We start from the raw sequence: 25,655 nt of genomic DNA on the forward strand, positions 1-25,655 counted from the left end.
ATAGGTCTTTCAAGGCCAAAAATAAACCTAATTTTCGTCCCTTTCGCAGAAACGGACCAGCCCCAAGTGCTACGTCCTCTAAGCAGGAGGGTAATACTTCTCAAGCCACTCCAGCCTGGAGACCAATGCAAGGCTGGAACAAAGGAAAGCAGGCCAAGAAACCTGCCACTGCTCCCAAGACAGCATGAGATGCGGGCCCCCGATCCGGGACCGGATTTGGTGGGGGGCAGACTCTCTCTCTTCACTCAGGCTTGGGCAAGAGATGTTCTGGATCCTTGGGCGCTAGAAATAGTCTCCCAAGGTTATCTTCTGGAAGTGATTCATCCTGTTCCATTAAAAGAACGAGGGATGGGGTTCTACTCCAATCTGTTCGTAGTTCCCAAAAAAAAAACAAAAAAAAGAAAAAAAAAAAAAAAAAAAAAGAGGGAACGTTCAGACCAATCTTAGATCTCAAGATCCTAAACAAGTTTCTCAAGGTTCCATCGTCCAAAATGGAAACCATTCGAACAATCCTTCCATCCAGGAAGGTCAATTCTTGACCACGGTGGATTTAAAGGATGCGTATTTACATATTCCTGTCCACAAGGAACATCATCGGTTCCTAAGGTTCGCATTCCTGGACAAGCATTACCAGTTCGTGTCGCTTCCTTTCGGATTAGCCACTGCTCCAAGGATTTTCACAAAGGTACTAGGGTCCCTTCTGGCGGTGCTAAGACCAAGGGGCATTGCTGTAGTACCTTACTTGGACGACATTCTGATTCAAGCGTCGTCCCTTCCTCAAGCAAAGGCTCACACGGACATAGTCCTGGCCTTTCTCAGATCTCACGGATGGATAGTGAACGTGGAAAAGAGTTCTCTATCTCCGTCGACAAGAGTTCCCTTCTTGGGAACAATAATAGACTCCTTAGAAATGAGGATTTTTCTGACAGAGACCAGAAAAACAAAACTTCTAACTCTTGTCGGATACTTCATTCCGTTCCTCTTCCTTCCATAGCGCAGTGCATGGAAGTGATAGGTTTGATGGTAGCGGCAATGGACATAGTTCCTTTTGCGCGCATTCATCTAAGACCATTACAACTGTGTATGCTCAGTCAGTGGAATGGGGACTATACAGTCTTGTCTCCGAAGATACAAGTAAATCAGAGGACCAGAGACTCACTCCGTTGGTGGCTGTCCCTGGACAACCTGTCACAAGGGGTGACCTCCCGCAGACCAGAGTGGGTCACGACCGACGCCAGTCTAATGGGCTGGGGCGCGGTCTGGGGATCCCTGAAAGCTCAGGGTCTTTAATCTCGGGAAGAATCTCTTCTACCGATAAATATTCTGGAACTGAGAGCGATATTCAATGCTCTCAAGGCTTGGCCTCAGCTAGCGAGGGCCAAGTTCATACGGTTTCAATCAGACAACATGACGACTGTTGCGTACATCAACCATCAGGGGGGAACAAGGAGTTCCCTGGCGATGGAAGAAGTGACCAAAATCATTCTATGGGCGGAGACTCGCTCCTGCCACCTGTCTGCAATCCACATCCCAGGAGTGGAAAATTGGGAAGCGGATTTTCTGAGTCGTCAGACATTGCATCCGGGGGAGTGGGAACTCCATCCGGAACTCTTTGCCCAAATCACTCAACTGTGGGGCATTCCAGACATGGATCTGATGGCCTCTCGTCAGAACTTCAAGGTTCCTTGCTACGGGTCCAGATCCAGGGATCCCAAGGCGACTCTAGTAGATGCACTAGTAGCACCTTGGACCTTCAAACTAGCTTATGTATTCCCGCCGTTTCCTCTCATCCCCAGGCTGGTAGCCAGGATCAATCAGGAGAGGGCGTCGGTGATCTTGATAGCTCCTGCGTGGCCACGCAGGACTTGGTATGCGGATCTGGTGAATATGTCATCGGCTCCACCATGGAGGCTACCTTTGAGACGAGACCTTCTTGTTCAAGGTCCGTTCGAACATCCGAATCTGGTCCCACTCCAGCTGACTGCTTGGAGATTGAACGCTTGATCTTATCAAAGCGAGGGTTCTCAGATTCTGTTATTGATACTCTTGTTCAGGCCAGAAAGCCTGTAACTAGAAAAATTTACCACAAAATTTGGAAGACATATATCTGTTGGTGTGAATCTAAAGGATTCCCTTGGGACAAGGTTAAGATTCCTAAGATTCTATCCTTCCTTCGAGAAGGATTGGAAAAAGGATTATCTGCTAGTTCCTTGATGGGACAGATTTCTGCCTTGTCTGTGTTACTTCACAAAAAGCTGGCAGCTGTGCCAGATGTTTATGCCTTTGTTCAGGCTCTGGTTAGAATCAAGCCTGTTTACAAACCTTTGACTCCTCCTTGGAGTCTCAACTTAGTTCTTTCAGTTCTTCAGGGGGTTCCGTTTGAACCCTTACATTCCGTTGATATTAAGTTATTATCTTGGAAAGTTTTGTTTTTGGTTGCAATTTCTTCTGCTAGAAGAGTTTCAGAATTATCTGCTCTGCAGTGTTCTCCTCCTTATCTGGTGTTCCATGCAGATAAGGTGGTTTTACGTACCAAAAGTTGTTTCTAACAAAAACATTAACCAGGAGATAGTCGTGCCTTCTCTGTGTCCGAAACCAGTTTCGAAGAAGGAACGTTTGTTGCACAATTTGGATGTTGTTCGCGCTCTAAAATTCTATTTAGATGCTACAAAGGATTTTAGACAAACATCTTCCTTGTTTGTTGTTTATTCTGGTAAAAGGAGAGGTCAAAAAGCAACTTCTACCTCTCTCTCCTTTTGGTTTAAAAGCATCATCAGATTGGCTTACGAGACTGCCGGACGGCAGCCTCCTGAAAGGATCACAGCTCCTTCCACTAGGGCTGTGGCTTCCACATGGGCCTTCAAGAACGAGGCTTCTGTTGATCAGATATGTAGGGCAGCGACTTGGTCTTCACTGCACACTTTTACCAAATTTTACAAGTTTGATACTTTTGCTTCTTCTGAGGCTATTTTTGGGAGAAAGGTTTTGCAAGCCGTGGTGCCTTCCATTTAGGTGACCTGATTTGCTCCCTCCCTTCATCCGTGTCCTAAAGCTTTGGTATTGGTTCCCACAAGTAAGGATGACGCCGTGGACCGGACACACCTATGTTGGAGAAAACAGAATTTATGTTTACCTGATAAATTACTTTCTCCAACGGTGTGTCCGGTCCACGGCCCGCCCTGGTTTTTTAATCAGGTCTGATCATTTATTTTCTTTAACTACAGTCACCACGGTATCATATGGTTTCTCCTATGCAAATATTCCTCCTTAACGTCGGTCGAATGACTGGGGTAGGCGGAGCCTAGGAGGGATCATGTGACCAGCTTTGCTGGGCTCTTTGCCATTTCCTGTTGGGGAAGAGAATATCCCACAAGTAAGGATGACGCCGTGGACCGGACACACCGTTGGAGAAAGTAATTTATCAGGTAAACATAAATTCTGTTTTATTCCATTGATATCAAGCTGTTATCCTGGAAGGTTCTGTTTTTGATGGCTATTTCCTCGGCTCGAAGAGTCTCTGAGTTATCTGCCTTACATTGTGATTCTCCTTATCTGATTTTTCATTCAGACAAGGTAGTTCTGCGTACTAAACCTGGGTTCTTACCTAAGGTAGTTACTAACAGGAATATCAATCAAGAGATTGTTGTTCCATCACTGTGTCCTAACCCTTCTTCAAAGAAGGAACAACTTTTGCATAATCTGGACGTAGTCCGTGCCCTGAAGTTCTATTTGCAGGCAACTAAAGATTTTCTTCAAACTTCTTCCCTGTTTGTCGTTTACTCTGGACAGAGAAGAGGTCAAAAGGCTTCGGCTACCTCTCTCTCTTTTTGGCTTCGTAGCATAATACGTTTAGCCTATGAGACTGCTGGGCAGCAGCCTCCTGAAAGGATTACAGCTAATGAGCAAATCGGTTCAACAGAGGCCTCATTTTTAAAGGCCCAGGTGGAAGCCACAGCTCTAGTAGAATGCTACTAGAGCTGTGGCTTCCACCTGGGCCTTTAAAAATGAGGCCTCTGTTGAACCGATTTGCAAGGCTGCAACTTGGTCTTCACTTCACACTTTTTCAAAATTTTACAAATTTGACACTTTTGCTTCTTCGGAGGCTATTTTTGGGAGAAAAGTACTTCAGGCAGTGGTTCCTTCTGTTTAATGTTCCTGCCTTGTCCCTCCCTTCATCCGTGTACTTTAGCTTTGGTATTGGTATTCCATAAGTAATGGATGACCCGTGGACTGACTACACTTAACAAGAGAAAACATAATTTCTCCAACATAGGTGTGTCCGGTCCACGGCGTCATCCTTACTTGTGGGATATTCTCTTCCCCAACAGGAAATGGCAAAGAGCCCAGCAAAGCTGGTCACATGATCCCTCCTAGGCTCCGCCTTCCCCAGTCATTCTCTTTGCCGTTGTACAGGCAACATCTCCACGGAGATGGCTTAGAGTTTTTTGTTGTTTAAATGTAGTTTTTATTCTTCAATCAAGAGTTTGTTATTTTAAAATAGTGCTGGTATGTACTATTTACTCTGAAACAGAAAAGAGATGAAGATTTCTGTTTGTAAGAGGAAAATGATTTTAGCAACCGTTACTAAAATCGATGGCTGTTTCCACACAGGACTGTTGAGAGGAATTAACTTCAGTTGGGGGAAACAGTGAGCAGACTTTTGCTGCTTGAGGTATGACACATTTCTAACAAGACTTGGTAATGCTGGAAGCTGTCATTTTCCCTATGGGATCCGGTAAGCCATTTTTATTAAATAAGAATAAAGGGCTTCACAAGGGCTTTAAAGACTGGTAGACATTTCTCTGGACTAAAACGATTGATTTATAAGCATTTTTAATAGTTTATAGCTTTGAGGAGTTATTTTATTCTTGGGAATTATGTTAAATAACCGGCAGGCACTGTATTGGACACCTTTTTCACTGGGGGCCTTCTCTAATCATAGGCAGAGCCTCATTTTCGCGCCACTAATGCGCAGTTGTGTTTGGGAAGCAAGGCATGCAGATGCATGATGTGTGAGGAGCTCAGATACATAGAAAAAGCTTACTGAAGGCGTCATTTGGTATCGTATTCCCCTCTGGGCTTGGTTGGGTCTCAGCAAAGCAGATACCAGGGACTGTATAGGGGTTAAATATAAAAACGGCTCCGGTTCCGTTATTTTAAGAGTTAAAGCTTTCAAATTTGGTGTGCAATACTTTTAAGGCTTTAAGACACTGTGGTGAAATTTTGGTGAATTTTGAACAATTCCTTCATACTTTTTCACATATTCAGTAATAAAGTGTGTTCAGTTTAAAATTTAAAGTGACAGTAACGGTTTTATTTTAAAACATTTTTTGTACTTTGTTATCAAGTTTATGCCTGTTTAACATGTCTGAACTATCAGATAGACTATGTTCTGTATGTGAGGAAGCCAAGGTTCCTTCTCATTTAACCCCTTAAGGACCAGCGACGTACCCTGTATGTCACTGGCCTTTTTTTGGGACTTGATTGTTTTATAGCATGGTCTTGCCACCAGCGTTAAGACTGCTCTATTTCACAAAGCCTGCTGGAGGGAGTGTATTAATAGCGTCTTCTTGCTAGACTTGTGCTATTATGTCCTGAAAAAAACCTTAATGACCAGTGACATACAGGGTACATTGTGGTCATTAAGGGGTTAAATAGATGTGATGTATGTGACAAAAAATTTAGAGAAAATGATGCCCAAGATGATTCCTCAAGTGAGGGGAGTAAGCATGGTACTGCATCATCCCCTCCTTCGTCTACGCCAGTCTTGCCCACACAGGAGGCCCCTAGTACATCTAGTGCGCCAATACTCCTTACTATGCAACAATTAACGGCTGTAATGGATAATTCTATCAAAAACATTTTAGCCAAAATGCCCACTTATCAGCGAAAGCGCGACTGCTCTGTTTTAGAAGATACCGAAGAGCATGAGGACGCTGATGATAATGGTTCTGACATGCCCCTACACCAGTCTGAGGGGGCCAGGGAGGTTTTGTCTGAGGGAGAAATTTCAGATTCAGGGAAAATTTCTCAACAAGCTGAACCTGATGTGATTACATTCAAATTTAAATTGGAACATCTCCGCGCTCTGCTTAAGGAGGTGTTATCTACTCTGGATGATTGTGACAATTTGGTCATTCCAGAGAAATTATGTAAGATGGACAAGTTCCTAGAGGTCCCGGGGCCCCCCGAAGCTTTTCCTATACCCAAGCGGGTGGCGGACATTGTAAACAAAGAATGGGAAAGGCCCGGCATACCTTTTGTCCCTCCCCCTATATTTAAGAAATTGTTTCCTATGGTCGACCCCAGAAAGGACTTATGGCAGACAGTCCCCAAGGTCGAGGGGGCGGTTTCTACTCTAAACAAACGCACTACTATCCCTATAGAAGATAGTTGTGCTTTCAAAAATCCTATGGATAAAAAATTAGAGGGTTTGCTTAAAAAGATGTTTGTTCAGCAAGGTTACCTTCTACAACCAATTTCATGCATTGTTCCTGTCACTACAGCAGCGTGTTTCTGGTTTGATGAACTAGAAAAGTCGCTCAATAAAGATTCTTCTTATGAGGAGATTATGGACAGAATTCATGCTCTTAAATTGGCTAACTCTTTTACTTTAGACGCCACTTTGCAATTGGCTAGATTAGCGGCGAAAAATTCGGGGTTTGCTATTGTGGCGCGCAGAACGCTTTGGCTAAAATCTTGGTCAGCGGATGCGTCTTCCAAGAACAAATTGCTTAACATACCTTTCAAGGGGAAAACGCTGTTTGGCCCTGACTTGAAAGAGATTATTTCAGATATCACTGGGGGTAAGGGCCACGCCCTTCCTCAGGATAGGTCTTTTAAGGCTAAAAATAAACCAAATTTTCGTCCCTTTCGCAGAAACGGACCAGCCCCAAGTTCTACATCCTCTAAGCAAGAGGGTAATACTTCTCAAACCAAGCCAGCCTGGAGGCCAATGCAAGGCTGGAACAAAGGTAAGCAGGCCAAGAAACCTGCCACTGCTACCAAGACAGCATGAGATGTTGGCCCCCGATCCGGGACCGGATCTGGTGGGGGGCAGACTTTCTCTCTTCGCTCAGGCTTGGGCAAGAGATGTTCTGGATCCTTGGGCGCTAGAAATAGTCTCCCAAGGTTATCTTCTGGAATTCAAGGAGCTACCCCCAAGGGGGAGGTTCCACAGGTCTCAATTGTCTTCAGACCACATAAAAAGACAGGCATTCTTACATTGTGTAGAAGACCTGTTAAAAATGGGAGTGATTCATCCTGTTCCATTAGGAGAACAAGGGATGGGGTTCTACTCCAATCTGTTCATAGTTCCCAAAAAAGAGGGAACGTTCAGACCAATCTTAGATCTCAAGATCCTAAACAAATTTCTCAAGGTTCCATCGTTCAAAATGGAAACCATTCGAACAATTCTTCCTTCCATCCAGGAAGGTCAATTCATGACCACGGTGGATTTAAAGGATGCGTATCTACATATTCCTATCCACAAGGAACATCATCGGTTCCTAAGGTTCGCATTCCTGGACAAGCATTACCAGTTCGTGGCGCTTCCTTTCGGATTAGCCACTGCTCCAAGGATTTTCACAAAGGTACTAGGGTCCCTTCTAGCGGTGCTAAGACCAAGGGGCATTGCAGTAGTACCTTACTTGGACGACATTCTGATTCAAACGTCGTCCCTTCCTCAAGCAAAGGCTCACACGGACATAGTCCTGGCCTTTCTCAGATCTCACGGATGGAAAGTGAACGTGGAAAAGAGTTCTCTATCTCCGTCGACAAGGGTTCCCTTCTTGGGAACAATAATAGACTCCTTAGAAATGAGGATTTTTCTGACAGAGGCCAGAAAAACAAAACTTCTAAACTCTTGTCAAACACTTCATTCCGTTCCTCTTCCTTCCATAGCGCAGTGCATGGAAGTAATAGGTTTGATGGTAGCGGCAATGGACATAGTTCCTTTTGCGCGCATTCATCTAAGACCATTACAACTGTGCATGCTCAGTCAGTGGAATGGGGACTATACAGACTTGTCTCCGAAGATACAAGTAAATCAGAGGACCAGAGACTCACTCCGTTGGTGGCTGTCCCTGGACAACCTGTCACAAGGGATGACCTTCCGCAGACCAGAGTGGGTCATTGTCACGACCGACGCCAGTCTGATGGGCTGGGGCGCGGTCTGGGGATCCCTGAAAGCTCAGGGTCTTTGGTCTCGGGAAGAATCTCTTCTACCGATAAATATTCTGGAACTGAGAGCGATTTTCAATGCTCTCAAGGCTTGGCCTCAGCTAGCAAAGGCCAAGTTCATACGGTTTCAATCAGACAACATGACGACTGTTGCGTACATCAACCATCAGGGGGAAACAAGGAGTTCCCTGGCGATGGAAGAAGTGACCAAAATAATTCAATGGGCGGAGACTCACTCCTGCCACCTGTCTGCAATCCACATCCCAGGAGTGGAAAATTGGGAAGCGGATTTTCTGAGTCGTCAGACATTACATCCGGGGGAGTGGGAACTCCATCCGGAAATCTTTGCCCAAATTACTCAACTGTGGGGCATTCCAGACATGGATCTGATGGCCTCTCGGCAGAACTTCAAGGTTCCTTGCTACGGGTCCAGATCCAGGGATCCCAAGGCGACTCTAGTAGATGCACTAGTAGCACCTTGGACCTTCAAACTAGCTTATGTATTCCCGCCGTTTCCTCTCATCCCCAGGCTGGTAGCCAGGATCAATCAGGAGAGGGCATCGGTGATCTTGATAGCTCCTGCGTGGCCACGCAGGACTTGGTATGCAGATCTGGTGAATATGTCATCGGCTCCACCATGGAAGCTACCTTTGAGACGAGACCTTCTTGTTCAAGGTCCGTTCGAACATCCGAATCTGGTCTCACTCCAACTGACTGCTTGGAGATTGAACGCTTGATCTTATCAAAACGAGGGTTCTCAGATTCTGTTATTGATTCTCTTGTTCAGGCCAGAAAGCCTGTAACTAGAAAAATTTACCACAAAATATGGAAAAAATATATCTGTTGGTGTGAATCTAAAGGATTCCCTTGGGACAAGGTAAAAATTCCTAAGATTCTATCTTTTCTTCAAGAAGGATTGGAGAAAGGATTATCTGCTAGTTCCCTGAAGGGACAGATTTCTGCCTTGTCTGTGTTACTTCACAAAAAGCTGGCAGCTGTGCCAGATGTTCAAGCCTTTGTTCAGGCTCTGGTTAGAATCAAGCCTGTTTACAAACCTTTGACTCCTCCTTGGAGTCTCAACTTAGTTCTTTCAGTTCTTCAGGGGGTTCCGTTTGAACCCTTACATTCCGTTGATATTAAGTTATTATCTTGGAAAGTTTTGTTTTTGGTTGCAATTTCTTCTGCTAGAAGAGTTTCAGAATTATCTGCTCTGCAGTGTTCTCCTCCTTATCTGGTGTTCCATGCAGATAAGAATCAAGCCTGTTTACAAACCTTTGACTCCTCCTTGGAGTCTCAACTTAGTTCTTTCAGTTCTTCAGGGGGTTCCGTTTGAACCCTTACATTCCGTTGATATTAAGTTATTATCTTGGAAAGTTTTGTTTTTGGTTGCAATTTCTTCTGCTAGAAGAGTTTCAGAATTATCTGCTCTGCAGTGTTCTCCTCCTTATCTGGTGTTCCATGCAGATAAGGTGGTTTTACGTACTAAACCTGGTTTTCTTCCAAAAGTTGTTTCTAACAAAAACATTAACCAGGAGATAGTCGTGCCTTCTTTGTGTCCGAAACCAGTTTCGAAGAAGGAACGTTTGTTGCACAATTTGGATGTTGTTCGCGCTCTAAAATTCTATTTAGATGCTACAAAGGATTTTAGACAAACATCTTCCTTGTTTGTTGTTTATTCTGGTAAAAGGAGAGGTCAAAAAGCAACTTCTACCTCTCTCTCTTTTTGGATTAAAAGCATCATCAGATTGGCTTACGAGACTGCCGGACGGCAGCCTCCTGAAAGAATCACAGCTCATTCCACTAGGGCTGTGGCTTCCACATGGGCCTTCAAGAACGAGGCTTCTGTTGATCAGATATGTAGGGCAGCAACTTGGTCTTCACTGCACACTTTTACCAAATTTTACAAGTTTGATACTTTTGCTTCTTCTGAGGCTATTTTTGGGAGAAAGGTTTTGCAAGCCGTGGTGCCTTCCATTTAGGTGACCTGATTTGCTCCCTCCCTTCATCCGTGTCCTAAAGCTTTGGTATTGGTTCCCACAAGTAAGGATGACGCCGTGGACCGGACACACCTATGTTGGAGAAAACAGAATTTATGTTTACCTGATAAATTACTTTCTCCAACGGTGTGTCCGGTCCACGGCCCGCCCTGGTTTTTTAATCAGGTCTGATATTTTATTTTCTTTAACTACAGTCACCACGGTATCATATGGTTTCTCCTATGCAAATATTCCTCCTTAACGTCGGTCGAATGACTGGGGTAGGCGGAGCCTAGGAGGGATCATGTGACCAGCTTTGCTGGGCTCTTTGCCATTTCCTGTTGGGGAAGAGAATATCCCACAAGTAAGGATGACGCCGTGGACCGGACACACCGTTGGAGAAAGTAATTTATCAGGTAAACATAAATTCTGTTTTTTTCTTTCTTGATTCAGATAGAGCATGACATTTTAAGCAACTTTCTAATTTACTCCTATTATCAAATTTTCTTTATTCTCTTGGTATCTTTTTTATAAATACAAGAATGTAAGTTTAGATGCCGGCCCATTTTTGGTGAACAACCTAGGTTGTCCTTGCTGATTGGTGGATACATTCATCCTCCAATCGAAAAACTGCTGTCCAGAGTCTGAACCAAGAAAAAAGCTTAGATGCCTTCTTTTTCAAATAAAGATAGCAAGAGAACAAAGAAACATTGATAATAGGAGTAGATTAGAAAGCTGCTTAAAATTGCATGCTCCTTCTTAATCACGAAAGAAAAAATTTGGGTTCAGCGTCCCTTTAAGTGATATTACACTTAGAGCAAAGTAAACAAATTTATTCAATAAACATTTTAATAACTTAACATTTCTTTTTTTTCTGCAGCTAATTTGCAATGCATTTTTCATCTGTTCAAATATATTATACAACTTTAAAAACTGCTTTAATTTACAGTTAATAAACACATTGCAATTGAGCTGGTGCTTTAATGTAATTTTGCCTAATTTACATGAATTTCAAAATGACCTGAAGAAACCTTTTCATTATCGAAAGTGAAAAAGAGTTTTGCCTCAAGTGTGCTAGAAGCATTTATCCTTTTGAGCCTTTACATAAAATCTCCTTTTAGTGAAGTCATTTTCTTACTGGCAGTCATTTTAGGTCAAAGTGCCACAATTATAACTTGTATCTTGCTTTTTACAAGCTTATTAAATAATGAAGACATAAAAGGTCTCTTTTCACTAGTGAGTGTCATTTTTTTCACTTTAATTTCCTTGCCCTCTAATTCTTTTGTGTCTTCTGTATCCATGTCACTTTTCTCCAACATTGGTGTGTCCGGTCCACGGCGTCATCCATAACTTGTGGGAATATTCTCTTCCCCAACAGCAACAGCTCTGCCCCCCCCAGTCATTCTCTTTGCCGCTCTGAACAAGTAGCATCTCCACGGAGATGGTGAAGAGTATGTGGTGTTTAGTTGTAGTTCTTTATTCTTCTATCAAGAGTTTATTTTAAAATAGTGCTGGTATGTACTATTTACTCTGAAACAGAAAGAGATGAAGAGTTCTGTTTAAAAGAGGAGTATGATTTTAGCAGCAGTAACTAAAATCAATTGCTGTTCCCACACAGGACTGTTGAGCTAAGAGAACTTCAGTTGGGGGGAACAGTTTGCAGACTTTTCTGCTCAAGGTATGACTAGCCATTTTTCTAACAAGACTGTGTAATGCTGGAAGGCTGTCATTTTTCCCTCATGGGGATCGGTAAGCCATTTTCTTAGACTCAAACAGAATAAAGGGCTTATTATGGGCTATAAACTGGTGGACACTTTTAGGGGCTAAATCGATTGCTTTAGTTAAGTATTATATGCAGTTTGAAGTGAATTTCACACTTTTCTAATATTGGGGAACGTTTTTAGCGCCAGGCACTTAAGACACCTTCCCAGTCAGGAAGGGCCTTTCTCTATAGTAGGCAGAGCTTTTGAGTACAGTACATGCAGCTGCATGTGTGAGGGTCTGGCATCCACTGAAAATGATCCTAGAAGGCTTCAACTGGTATCGTATACCCCCCTGGGATTGGTGAAGTCACAACAAAGGCTGTGGCTGGGACTGTAGGGGGGTTAAAATTGCAAACGGCTCCGGTTTCCACATTTTAAGGTTTAACAGCTTGAAAATTGGGGTGCAATACTTTGAATGCATTAAGACACTGTGGTGAAAATTTGGAAAAGATTGGATAATTCCTTCATAGTTTTTCACATATTCAGTAATAAAGTGTGCCCTGTTTAACATTTAAAGAGACAGTAACGGTTTTGTTTTAAAACTGTTTTTGTGCTTTATTAACCAGTTTAAGCCTGTTTAACATGTCTGTGCCTTCAGATAGATCATGTTCTGTATGTATGGAAGCCAATGTGGTTCCCCCTTCAAATATGTGTGATAATTGTGCCATAGCGTCCAAACAAAGTAAGGACAGTACTGTCACAAATAGTAAGGTTGCCCAGGATGATTCCTCAGATGAAGGAAGTAGACATAGTTCTACATCATCTCCTTCTGTGTCTATACCAGTTATGCCCGCGCAGGCGACCCCTAGTACTTCTAGCGCGTCAATGCTTGTTACTATGCAACAATTGACGGCAGTAATGGATAACTCCGTAGCTAATATTTTATCCAAAATGCCAGCATTTCAGAGAAAGCGCAATTGCTCTGTTTTAAACACTGTAGAGCAGGAGGGCGCTGATGATAATTTTTCTGTCATACCCTCACACCAATCTGAAGTGGCAGTGAGGAAGGGTTTGTCAGATGGGTAAATTTCTGATACAGGAAGAATTTCTCAGCAGGCAGAACCTGATGTTGTGACATTTAAATTAGAGCATCTCCGCGCATTACTTAAGGAGGTGCTATCTACTCTGGATGATTGTGACAATCTGGTCATCCCAGAAAAATTGTGCAAGATGGACAAGTTCCTAGAGGTCCCGGTGCACCCTGATGCTTTTACGATACCTAAACGGGTGGCGGACATAGTGAATAAGGAGTGGGAGAAGCCAGGCATACCTTTTGTCCCTCCTCCTATATTTAAGAAATTGTTCCCTATGGTCGACCCCAGGAAGGGCTTATGGCAAACAGTCCCTAAGGTCGAGGGGGCGGTTTCTACACTAGCCAAGCGCACGACCATTCCTATTGAGGACAATTGTGCTTTCAAAGATCCTATGGATAAAAAATTGGAGGGTTTGCTTAAAACGATTTTTGTACAGCAAGGTTACCTCCTTCAACCTATTTCGTGCATTATTCCTGTCACTACAGCGGCGTGGTTCTGGTTCGAAGAACTGGAAAAGTCGCTCAGTAGGGAGACTCCGTATGAGGAAGTCATGGACAGAATTCACGCACTTAAGTTAGCTAATTCCTTTATTTTAGACGCCGCTTTGCAGTTAGTGGCGAAAAATTCAGGGTTTGCAATTATGGCGCGCAGAGCGCTCTGGCTAAAGTCTTGGTCGGCGGATGTATCTTCCAAGACAAAATTGCTTAATATCCCTTTCAAAGGTAAGAGCCTTTTTGGGCCAGAATTGAAAGAGATTATTTCAGACATCACTGGGGGAAAGGGCCATGCCCTCCCACAAGATAGGCCTTTCAAGGCTAAGAATAAGTCCAATTTTCGTTCCTTTCGCAATTTCAGGAACGGACCGGCTTCCAACTCTGCAGCCTCTAGACAAGAGGGTAACGCTTCCCAGACTAAACCAGCTTGGAAACCAATGCAAGGCTGGAACAAGGGTAAACAGGCCAAGAAGCCTGCTGCTGCTACCAAAACAGCATGAAGGGGTAGCCCCCGATCCGGGACCGGATCTAGTAGGGGGCAGACTCTCTCTCTTTGCTCAGGCTTGGGCAAGAGATGTTCAGGATCCCTGGGCACTAGAAATAGTCTATCAGGGTTATCTTCTAGAATTCAAGGAAATACCCCCAAGGGGAAGGTTCCACGTGTCTCACTTATCTTCAAACCAAATAAAGAGACAGGCATTCTTACATTGTGTAGAAGACCTGTTAAAGATGGGAGTGATACACCCAGTTCCAACTGTGGAACAAGGTCAGGGGTTTTACTCAAATCTGTTTGTAGTTCCCAAAAAAGAGGGAACTTTCAGACCAATTCTGGATTTAAAAATTCTAAACAAATTTCTCAGAGTTCCATCGTTCAAAATGGAAACCTTTCGAACAATTTTACCTACAATCCAGGAGGGTCAATTTATGACTACCGTGGATTTAAAGGATGCGTACCTACATATTCCTATCCACAAAGATCATCATCAGTTCCTAAGGTTCGCCTTTCTGGACAAACATTACCAGTTAGTGGCTCTCCCATTCGGGCTAGCCACTGCTCCAAGGATTTTCACAAAGGTGCTCGGGTCCCTTCTAGCGGTCCTAAGACCAAGGGGTATTGCAGTGGCACCTTATCTGGACGGCATTCTAATCCAAGCGTTGTCTCTTTCCAAAGCAAAGGCTCATACAGACATTGTTCTAGCCTTTCTCAGATCTCACGGGTGGAAGGTGAACGTAGAAAAGAGTTCCCTGTCTCCGTCGACAAGAGTTCCCTTTTTGGGAACAATAATAGATTCTTTAGAAATGAAGATCTTCCTGACAGAAGTCAGAAAGTCAAAGCTTCTAAACGCTTATCAAGTTCTTCACTCTATTCTGCAGCCTTCCATAGCTCAGTGCATGGAAGTAGTAGGGTTGATGGTTGCAGCAATGGACATAGTTCCTTTTGCTCAAATTCATCTAAGACCATTACAACTGTGCATGCTCAAGCAGTGGAATGGGGACTATACAGACTTGTCTCCAATGATTCAAGTAGACCAGATGACCAGAGACTCACTCCGTTGGTGGTTGACCCAGGATCACCTGTCCCAGGGAATGAGTTTCCGCAGACCAGAGTGGGTCATTGTCACGACCGACGCCAGTCTATTAGGCTGGGGCGCGGTCTGGGATTCCCTGAAAGCTCAGGGTCTATGGTCTCGGGAAGAGTCTCTTCTCCCGATAAACATCCTGGAACTGAGAGCGATATTCAATGCTCTCCGGGCTTGGCCTCAACTAGCGAAGGCCGGATTCATAAGATTCCAGTCAGACAACATGACTGTAGCTTACATCAACCATCAGGGAGGAACAAGGAGTTCCTTGGCGATGAGAGAGGTGTCCAAAATCATCAAATGGGCGGAGGATCACTCCTGCCACCTATCTGCAATCCACATCCCAGGAGTAGACAACTGGGAGGAGGATTATCTGAGTCGTCAGACTTTCCATCCGGGGGAGTGGGAACTCCACCAGGAGGTGTTTGCCCAGTTAACTCAATTATGGGGCATTCCAGACATGGATCTGATGGCGTCTCGTCAGAACTTCAAGGTTCCTTGCTACGGGTCCAGATCCAGGGATCCCAAGGCGGCTCTAGTGGATGCATTAGTGGCGCCTTGGTCGTTCAACCTAGCTTATGCGTTTCCACCGTTCCCCCTCCTTCCCCCTCCTTCCCAGGCTTGTAGCCAGGATCAAACAGGAGAAGGCCTCTGTGATTCTGATAGCTCCTGCGTGGGCGCGCAGGACTTGGTATGCAGACCTGGTGAATATGTCATCGGCTCCACCATGGAAGCTACCTTTGAGACAGGATCTTCTAGTACAAGGTCCATTCGAACATCCAAATCTAGTTTCTCTGCAGCTGACTGCTTTTAAATTGAACGTTTGATTTTATCCAAGCGTGGGTTTTCAGATTCAGTGATAGATACTCTGATCCAAGCCAGAAAACCTGTGACTAGAAAGATTTACCATAAAATATGGAAAAGATATATCTGTTGGTGTGAATCCAAGGGATTCTCCTGGAGTAAGATTAAAATTCCTAGGATCCTCTCCTTTCTCCAAGAAGGTTTGGATAAGGGATTGTCAGCGAGTTCTCTAAAAGGACAGATTTCTGCTTTATCTGTCTTGTTACACAAACGACTGGCAGCTGTGCCAGATGTACAAGCTTTTGTACAGGCTTTGGTTAGAATCAAGCCTGTTTACAGACCCTTGACTCCTCCCTGGAGTCTAAATTTAGTTATTTCAGTTCTGCAAGGGGTTCCGTTTAAACCCTTACATTCCATAGATATCAAGTTACTATCTTGGAAAGTTTTGTTTTTGGTTGCTATTTCTTCTGCTAGAAGAGTTTCTGAATTATCTGCTTTGCAGTGTGACCCACCCTATCTGGTGTTCCATTCAGATAAGGTTGTTTTGCGTACCAAGCCTGGTTTTCTTCCAAAAGTTGTTTCCAACAAGAACATAATACCAACAGACTAGCTCACTTTCTTTTTCAAGGGATTGAGCAAGTCACATTGGGAGCTAGAGGAGGAGATAGATATCAGGCTTTATCAAAAAGAGAAATTTTTTGGATTCATACTTTAAAAACGGGTCATCCATTAGGGATTAATAAAATTAGCGATGTTAAACTTTTCATAGATAGGAGCTGATTTATACATATAAATCTTTGTATCCAATAATTACATACTTCAGAAATATAGGTGCTTTTTCATTACTTTGGCCTGTCTGACCTTTGGTAAACATTTCGTAATATATGTAATTTCAGATTTAGTGTCTTTCTAATTCAGAAGAATAATGTATCTTTCATATGTGCCTTTTTAGGAAAATATATCGAAAAACTAATTTGTTGGCTTACTTGCTTAAAGTTATTCTGTTATTTTTCTAATTTGACTGATACAGTCTTGGTGATGACCCCTAGATAACATTTTGCATTTATCTTATATATCTTAACGGCTATGGGCTAACTCACCTTTACTCTATTATTATTAAACTTCAGCAATTTCAAAGTAATATTACATTACAGGCGTAACTTTCACCAGCTAGTTGTTATGATTTAAAATGTTCCCAAGTAAGTTTTTATTCTAAACATTCAAATTTTACATTTTGTTTTGTATTTTTTATTTTTGCACTGTTACCTCTTAGGAACCCCATTGGTTCAGTCACATTTAAACAACGTATAATATAGTAATGGAATTGAATGAGTTAAAGTGTGGGTGTTTTTCACTCTCACCTAGCTTTAATGTGATTGGACTTCTTTGGTGTACCTGTGTGTTTAAACAGCAGCTTCAGGTGATTTCTGTATGCTCTGATGAACTGCCCGTGAGGCAGGAAACGCGTCAGCAGTGTGGATTTCTATGTGCTGTGCCAGGTCTGTTTTAACGAACTTAATAAAATGAAATTTTAATATATACAATCATCTCTCTCTCTCTCTCTTTAAACTCCTACTGACTGAACTGTGAAATCTTGTTGCATATTAACCAGGAAATAGTTGTTCCTTCTTTGTGTCCGAATCCAGTTTCAAAGAAGGAACGTTTGTTACACAATTTAGATGTAGTCCGCGCTTTAAAGTTCTATTAAGAAGCAACAAAGGATTTCAGACAAACTTCTTCTTTGTTTGTCGTTTATTCTGGTAAGAGGAGAGGACAAAAAGCTACTGCTACCTCTCTTTCTTTCTGGCTGAAAAGCATCATCCGATTGGCTTATGAGACTGCCGGACGGCAGCCTCCTGAACGAATCACAGCTCACTCTACTAGGGCTGTGGCTTCCACATGGGCCTTCAAGAACGAGGCTTCTGTTGATCAGATATGTAAGGCAGCGACTTGGTCTTCTCTGCACACTTTTGCCAAATTCTAAAAATTTTATACTTTTGCTTCTTCGGAGGCTATTTTTGGGAGAAAGGGTTTTGCAAGCCGTGGTGCCTTCTGTTTAGGTAACCTGATTTGCTCCCTCCCTTCATCCGTGTCCTAAAGCTTTGGTATTGGTTCCCACAAGTTATGGATGACGCCGTGGACCGGACACACCAATGTTGGAGAAAACAGAATTTATGCTTACCTGATAAATTACTTTCTCCAACGGTGTGTCCGGTCCACGGCCCGCCCTGGTTTTTTAATCAGGTTTGAAAAATTTCTTTCTCTATACACTACAGTCACCACGGCACCCTATAGTTTCTCCTTTTTTTCTCCTAACCGTCGGTCGAATGACTGGGGGGCGGAGCCTGGGAGGGACTATATGGACAGCTTTTGCTGTGCTCTTTGCCATTTCCTGTTGGGGAAGAGAATATTCCCACAAGATATGGATGACGCCGTGGACCGGACACACCGTTGGAGAAAGTAATTTATCAGGTAAGCATAAATTCTGTTTTTTCCTTATTTCTCTTTTCTCAATGTTATTATATCCTGTTCTTCTAAATATTTAACGTGTTTGTGTAGATGACACATAACAGAAAAATGGGCTTTAAAATGTTAGCACTCTAGTTAAAGAAAAAAATGTAATGATTGCTGTCTGAACAGTTACCCCTAGTTTGACTAATTGTTTTTTCACTTTTTTTTTTTTTTTTGAAGGGAGTTGGTATCAAGTCAGAAATCACAGTCCGAGATCTAGAAAAGACCTTATCACCCCCAAGCATAAGGAATGAGAAGTCAAATGCACAGCTTACACCTGAGCCCACATCAGGAACCACAGGTAGGCTCTATTTGAATCTGTTTGGGGTGTTTTTAATTCAGATCTCTACTAACAAATGAAAAATGGTGTTGGGGGGGTGGGGGATTTTTGTCAAATTCAAAGTTACAGAAATGTAGTCAACATAAATGTATCAGTGTTTCTCTTGTAAGGTGTATCCAGTCCACGGGTTCATCCATTACTTGTGGGATATTCTCCTTCCCAACAGGAAGTTGCAAGAGGACACCCACAGCAGAGCTGTCTATATAGCTCCTCCCCTAACCCCCACCTCCAGTCATTCTCTTGCAACTCTCGACAAGAAAGGAAGTATCAAGAGATATGTGGTGACTTAGTGTAGTTTTACCTTCAATCAAGAGATTGTTATTTTTAAACAGTACCGGTGTTGTACTGTTTTTCTCTCAGGCAGAAATTAGAAGAAGAATTCTGCCTGGAGATTTGATGATTTAAGCGGTTTGTAACTAAGGTCCATTGCTGTTCTCACACATAACTGATGAATATGGGAAAACTTCAGTTGGGGGAACGGCCTGCAGATTACCTGCTTTGAGGTATGTTCAGTATTTTTATTTCTAGAGAGAGGAATAAGTTCTAGAAAATGCTGACAGAGCCTTGTGTATTTGAGGTAAGCCTGATGCAGTGATTTAACAGCGACTGGGATCATGCTTACATAACAGGGTAATACTCATGTTAATATTCATATTGCTTAGTGACAAAATGTTTACATGATTTCGTAATTAGGACGTTTTTTCTCTGAGGGAGATAAGTCTTTATTTGGGGCCTAGTTTCCACATGGCTAGTCAGATACTCCCAGGAGTATTTTCTTAAGGCCCCTCTGACATCCAGTACATGGTGGGAGGGGCCTATTTTAGCACTCTAACTGTGCAGTTTTAATACAGACTGAGACATCCAGGTTCCCTAGAAGAGTCCTCTGGCATCTGAGAACCATTTCAAAGGGGTTATTTCTGCACAAAATTGTATTTAAGGGCAGGTAGGAGCCTCAGCAGAGCTGTGGCATGGTGCTTAATTGATTTTTAACGTTTTTTAAGGTTTTTCAATCCGGTTTGGGGCCTAAAGGGTTAATCATCCATTTGCAAGTGGGTGCAATGTTGCTTTAGTCCCTTACACATACTGTAAACATTTCAAAGATTTTACTGTATTTTTTCACTGTTTTGCAGTTTTAGTGCTAGTTTTTTTCTCTTAAAGGCACAGTAACGTTTTTGTTTAATTGCTGTTTCACCTTTATTAAAGTGTTTTCCAAGTTTGCTTGTCTCATTTACTAGTCTGTTAAACATGTCTGACATAGAGGAAACTCCTTGTTCAATATGTTTGGAAGCCATTGTGGAACCCCCTCTTAGAATGTGTACCAAATGTACTGAAATTTCTATAAACTATAAAGACCATATTATGGCGCTTAAAGATTTATCTCCAGGGGATTCTCTGACTAAAAAGAGGGAGATTATGCCATCTAACTCTCCCCATGTGTCAGAACCTATAACTCCCACTCAATTGACGCCAAGTACATCTAGCGCGTCTAATTCTTTTACGTTACAGGACATGGCGGCAGTTATGAATGCTACCCTCACAGAGGTATTCTCCAAACTGCCAGGGCTACAAGGAAAGCGAGACAGCTCTGGGGCTAGAATTAATACAGAGCTTTCTGACGCTTTATTGCCTGTGTCCAATATACCCTCACAATGCTCAGAAGCCGAGGCAGGTGAGCTTCTATCTGTGGGTGACATTTCAGACTCAGGGAAGGCGTTACTTCAGTCTGATTCTGAGATGACAGCGTTTAAATTTAAGCTTGAACACCTCCGCTTATTGCTTAGGGAGGTTTTAGCGACTCTGGATGACTGTGACCCCATTGTGGTTCCAGGAAAATTGTGTAAAATGGACAAATACTTTGCAGTACCTGTTTACACCGATGTTTTTCCAGTCCCTAAGAGGTTTTCGGAAATTATTACTAAGGAATGGGATAGACCAGGTGTGCCGTTCTCTCCCCCTCCTGCTTTTAAAAAGATGTTTCCTATAGATGCCACCATACGGGATTCGTGGCAGATGGTTCTTAAGGTGGAGGGAGCAGTCTCCACCCTAGCTAAGCGTACAACTATCCCCGTTGAGGATAGTTGTGCTTTCCTAGAGCCTATGGATAAAAAATTGAAGGGTCTCCTTAAGAAATTTTTTATCCATCAAGGTTTTATTCTCCAGCCTCTTGCATGCATTGCCCCAGTTACTGCTGCAGCGGCTTTTTGGTTCGAGTCTCTTGAGGAGGCTCTACAGGTGGAGACCCCGTTAGATGATATTCTAGACAAGATTAAAGCTCTTAAGTTAGCTAACTCCTTTATTTCTGACGCCATTTTTCATTTAGCCAAGCTAACGGCTAAGAATTCAGGTTTTGTCATTTTGGCGCGTAGGGCGCTATGTCTTAAGTCCTGGTCAGCAGACGTTACTTCAAAGTCTAAGCTTCTTAACATCCCCTTCAAGGGACAGACCCTATTTGGGCCCGGTCTGAAGGAGATAATTTCTGATATTACTGGAGGAAAAGGTAACGCCCTTCCTCAGGATAGGTCCAATAAGTTAAGGACCAAACAGAATAATTTTCGTTCCTTTCGAAACTTCAAGAGTGGCGCAGCTTCAGTTTTCTCTAATGCAAAACAAGAGGGAAATTTTGCCCAGTCCAAACCAGTCTGGAGACCTAACCAGGCTTGGAATAAGGGGAAGCAGGCCAAGAAACCTGCGGCTGCCTCTAAGACAGCATGAAGGAGTAGCCCCCTATCCGGGACCGGATCTAGTGGGGGGCAGACTCTCTCTCTTCGCCCAGGCTTGGGCAAGAGACGCCCAGGATCCCTGGGCATTTGAGATTGTTTCCCAGGGATATCTTCTGGACTTCAAAGCTTCATCTCCAAAGGGGAGATTTCATCTCTCACAATTATCTGTAAACCAGATAAAGAGAGAGGCATTCTTACGTTGTGTTCAAGACCTGCTGGTTATGGGAGTGATCCACCCAGTTCCAAGGGAGGAACAGGGGCAGGGCTTCTATTCAAATCTGTTTATAGTTCCCAAAAAACTTTCAGACCAATCTTGGATCTCAAGATCTTAAACAAATTTCTCAGGGTCCCATCCTTCAAGATGGAGACGTTCCGAACCATCCTCCCTATGATCCAGGAGGGTCAATATATGACTATCGTGGACTTAAAGGATGCTTATCTCCACATTCCGATTCACAGAGATCATCATCAGTTCCTCAGGTTCGCCTTCTTAGACAGGCATTACCAGTTTGTGACTCTTCCCTTCGGGTTAGCCACGGCACCAAGAATCTTTACGAAGGTTCTAGGGTCCCTACTGGCGGTTCTAAGGCCACGGGGCATAGCGGTGGCTCCTTACCTAGACGACATTCTGATACAGGCGTCGACTTTTCAAATCGCCAAGTCCCATACGGACATTGTTCTGGCTTTTCTGAGGTCTTCTAACTTCCTGCCGTGCTCTTCATTCCACTTCTCGGCCGTCAGTGGCTCAGTGTATGGAAATAATCGGCCTAATGGTAGCGGCAATGGACATAGTTCCGTTTGCCCGCCTACATTTCAGACCACTGCAACTTTGCATGCTCAAGCAGTGGAATGGGGATTACACAAACTCCCTGAAGGCTCAGGGTTCGTGGACTCAGGAGGAAGCCCTCCTTCCGATAAACATTCTGCAACTGAGAGCGATATTCAATGCTCTTCAGGCTTGGCCTCAACTAGCTGCAGTCAGGTTCATCAGATTTCAGTCGGACAATATCACGACTGTAGTCTATATCAACCATCAGGGGGGGACAAGAAGCCCCCTGGCAATGTTGGAGGTTTCAAAGATAATTCTATGGGCAGAGGTTCACTCTTGCCATCTCTCAGCTATCCATATCCCAGGAGTAGAGAACTGGGAGGCGGATTTTCTAAGTCGGCAAACTTTTCATCCGGGGGAGTGGGAGCTCCATCCGGAGGTATTTGCCCAGCTGATACAACTATGGGGCAAACCAGAAGTGGATCTGATGGCGTCTCGTCACAACGCCAAGCTTCCCTGTTACGGGTCCAGGTCAAGGGATCCCCATGCAGCGCTGATAGATGCTCTAGCAGTGCCCTGGTCCTTCAGCCGGGCTTATGTGTTCCCACCATTTCCTCTCCTCCCTCGTCTGATTGCCAAGATCAAGCAGGAGAGAGATTCAGTGATTTTGATAGCACCTGCGTGGCCACGCAGGACTTGGTATGCAGATCTGGTGGACATGTCATCCCTTCCACCATGGACTCTGCCGCTGAGGCAGGACCTTCTACTCCAAGGTCCATTCAAACATCCAAATCTAATTTCTCTGCGGCTGACTGCTTGGAGATTGAACGCTTGATTTTATCAAAACGTGGTTTCTCTGAGTCGGTCATTGATGCCTTAATGCAGGCTCGAAAGCCTGTCACCAGGAAAATCTATTATAAGATATGGTGTAAATATCTTCATTGGTGTGAATCCAAGGGTTAATCATGGAATAAAGTCAGGATTCCTAGGATATTATCCTTTCTCCAAGAAGGATTGGAGAAGGGATTGTCAGCTAGTTCCTTAAAGGCACAGATTTCTGCTCTGTCTATTCTTCTGCACAAGCGTCTGGCAGATGTTCCAGACGTTCAGGCGTTTTGTCAGGCTTTAGTTAGAATCAAGCCTGTGTTTAAACCTGTTGCTCCGCCATGGAGTTTAAATTTAATTCTTAAAGTTCTTCAAGGGATTCCGTTTGAACCTCTGCATTCCATAGATATCAAGCTTTTATCTTGGAAAGTTCTGTTTCTTCTGTTAAGTGTGATCAGTCCACGGGTCATCATTACTTCTGGGATATTACTCCTCCCCAACAGGAAGTGCAAGAGGATTCACCCAGCAGAGCTGCATATAGCTCCTCCCCTCTACGTCACTCCCAGTCATTCTCTTGCACCCAACGACTAGATAGGATGTGTGAGAGGACTATGGTGATTATACTTAGTTTTATATCTTCAATCAAAAGTTTGTTATTTTAAAATAGCACCGGAGTGTGCTATTACCTCTCTGGCAGAGTTTGAAGAAGAATCTACCAGAGTTTTTGCTATGATTTTAGCCGGAGTAGTTAAGATCATATTGCTGTTTCTCTGCCATCTGAGGAGAGGTAAACTTCAGATCAGGGGACAGCGGGCAGATGAATCTGCATAGAGGTATGTAGCAGCTTTTATTTTCTGACAATGGAATTGATGAGAAAATCCTGCCATACCGATATAATGTCATGTATGTATACTTTACACTTCAGTATTCTGGGGAATGGTACTTCACTAGAATTACACTGTAAGAAGTACATAAAGCTGTTTAATAACTAGAGATTATGTTTAACGTTTTTGCTGGAATGTAAAATCGTTTTCATTTGCTGAGGTACTGAGTGAATAAATGTTTGGGCACTATTTTTCCACTTGGCAGTTGCTTAATCTTTTTTCTGACAGTTTCTGTTCTCTCTCACTGCTGTGTGTGAGGGGGAGGGGCCGTTTTTTGGTGCTTTTGCTACGCATCTGATATTTCAGTCAGCAGCTCATTGTATTTCCTGCATGATCCGTTCATCTCTACAGAGCTCAGGGGTCTTCAAAACTTATTTTGAGGGAGGTAATTTCTCTCAGCAGAGCTGTGAGAATTATAGTTGACTGAGATAAAAAACGTTTATTCTGTAATTTGTTTCCTGCTTTCAGAATTTGTTATCTTTGCTAATGGGATTAAACCTTTGCTAAAGTTGTGTTGTTTGCAGGGATTGAGGCTATAACTGTTTCAATTTATTAATTTTCAACTGTCATAGATCTTCTGTGCTTCTTAAAGGCACAGTACGTTTTTAATATTATTCTAATTGAATTGTATTCCAAGTTGCAAGTTTATTTGCTAGTGTGTTAAACATGTCTGATTCAGAGGATGATACCTGTGTCATTTGTTGCAATGCCAAAGTGGAGCCCAATAGAAATTTATGTACTAACTGTATTGATGCTACTTTAAATAAAAGTCAATCTGTACAAATTGAACAAATTTCACCAAACAACGAGGGGAGAGTTATGCCGACTAACTCGCCTCACGTGTCAGTACCTGCATCTCCCGATCGGGAGGTGCGTGATGTTGTAGCGCCGAGTACATCTGGGCGGCCATTACAAATCACATTACAGGATATGGCTACTGTTATGACTGAAGTTTTGGCTAAATTACCAGAACTAAGAGGTAAGCGTGATCACTCTGGGGTGAGAACAGAGTGCGCTGATAATATTAGGGCCATGTCAGACACTGCGTCACAGGTGGCAGAACATGAGGACGGAGAACTTCATTCTGTGGGTGACGGTTCTGATCCAAACAGACTGGATTCAGATATTTCAAATTTTAAATTTAAACTGGAAAACCTCCGTGTATTACTAGGGGAGGTGTTAGCGGCTCTGAATGATTGTAACACAGTTGCAATACCAGAGAAAATGTGTAGGTTGGATAAATATTTTGCGGTACCGGCGAGTACTGAGGTTTTTCCTATACCTAAGAGACTTACTGAAATTGTTACTAAGGAGTGGGATAGACCCGGTGTGCCGTTCTCACCCCCTCCGATATTTAGAAAAATGTTTCCAATAGATGCCACCACACGGGACTTATGGCAAACGGTCCCTAAGGTGGAGGGAGCAGTTTCTACTTTAGCTAAGCGTACCACTATCCCGGTGGAGGATAGCTGTGCTTTTTCAGATCCAATGGATAAAAAATTAGAGGGTTACCTTAAGAAAATGTTTGTTCAACAAGGTTTTATATTGCAACCCCTTGCATGCATTGCGCCGATCACGGCTGCAGCGGCATTCTGGATTGAGTCTCTGGAAGAGAACATTAGTTCAGCTACTCTGGACGACATTACGGACAGGCTTAGAGTCCTTAAACTAGCTAATTCATTCATTTCGGAGGCCGTAGTACATCTTACTAAACTTACGGCGAAGAATTCAGGATTCGCCATTCAGGCACGCAGGGCGCTGTGGCTAAAATCCT

At 43.3% G+C, this 25,655-nt stretch overlaps 1 protein-coding gene across 4 annotated transcripts in view; it reads left to right on the forward strand.

Moving 5' to 3' along the window:
• Window positions 1-25,655, forward strand: part of NSD3 (nuclear receptor binding SET domain protein 3) — a 1,671,583-nt gene that overhangs the window by 361,957 nt on the left and 1,283,971 nt on the right. For all 4 annotated transcript variants that reach the window (XM_053718034.1, XM_053718036.1, XM_053718037.1 and 1 more), the window contains one exon: window positions 18,524-18,644. In XM_053718034.1, the coding sequence (XP_053574009.1) occupies window positions 18,524-18,644 (121 nt within the window). The remainder of the gene's footprint in view (window positions 1-18,523; window positions 18,645-25,655) is intronic.

This window comes from Bombina bombina, chromosome 6, assembly GCF_027579735.1.
Source record: "Bombina bombina isolate aBomBom1 chromosome 6, aBomBom1.pri, whole genome shotgun sequence".
NCBI classification, from domain to species: domain Eukaryota; kingdom Metazoa; phylum Chordata; class Amphibia; order Anura; family Bombinatoridae; genus Bombina; species Bombina bombina.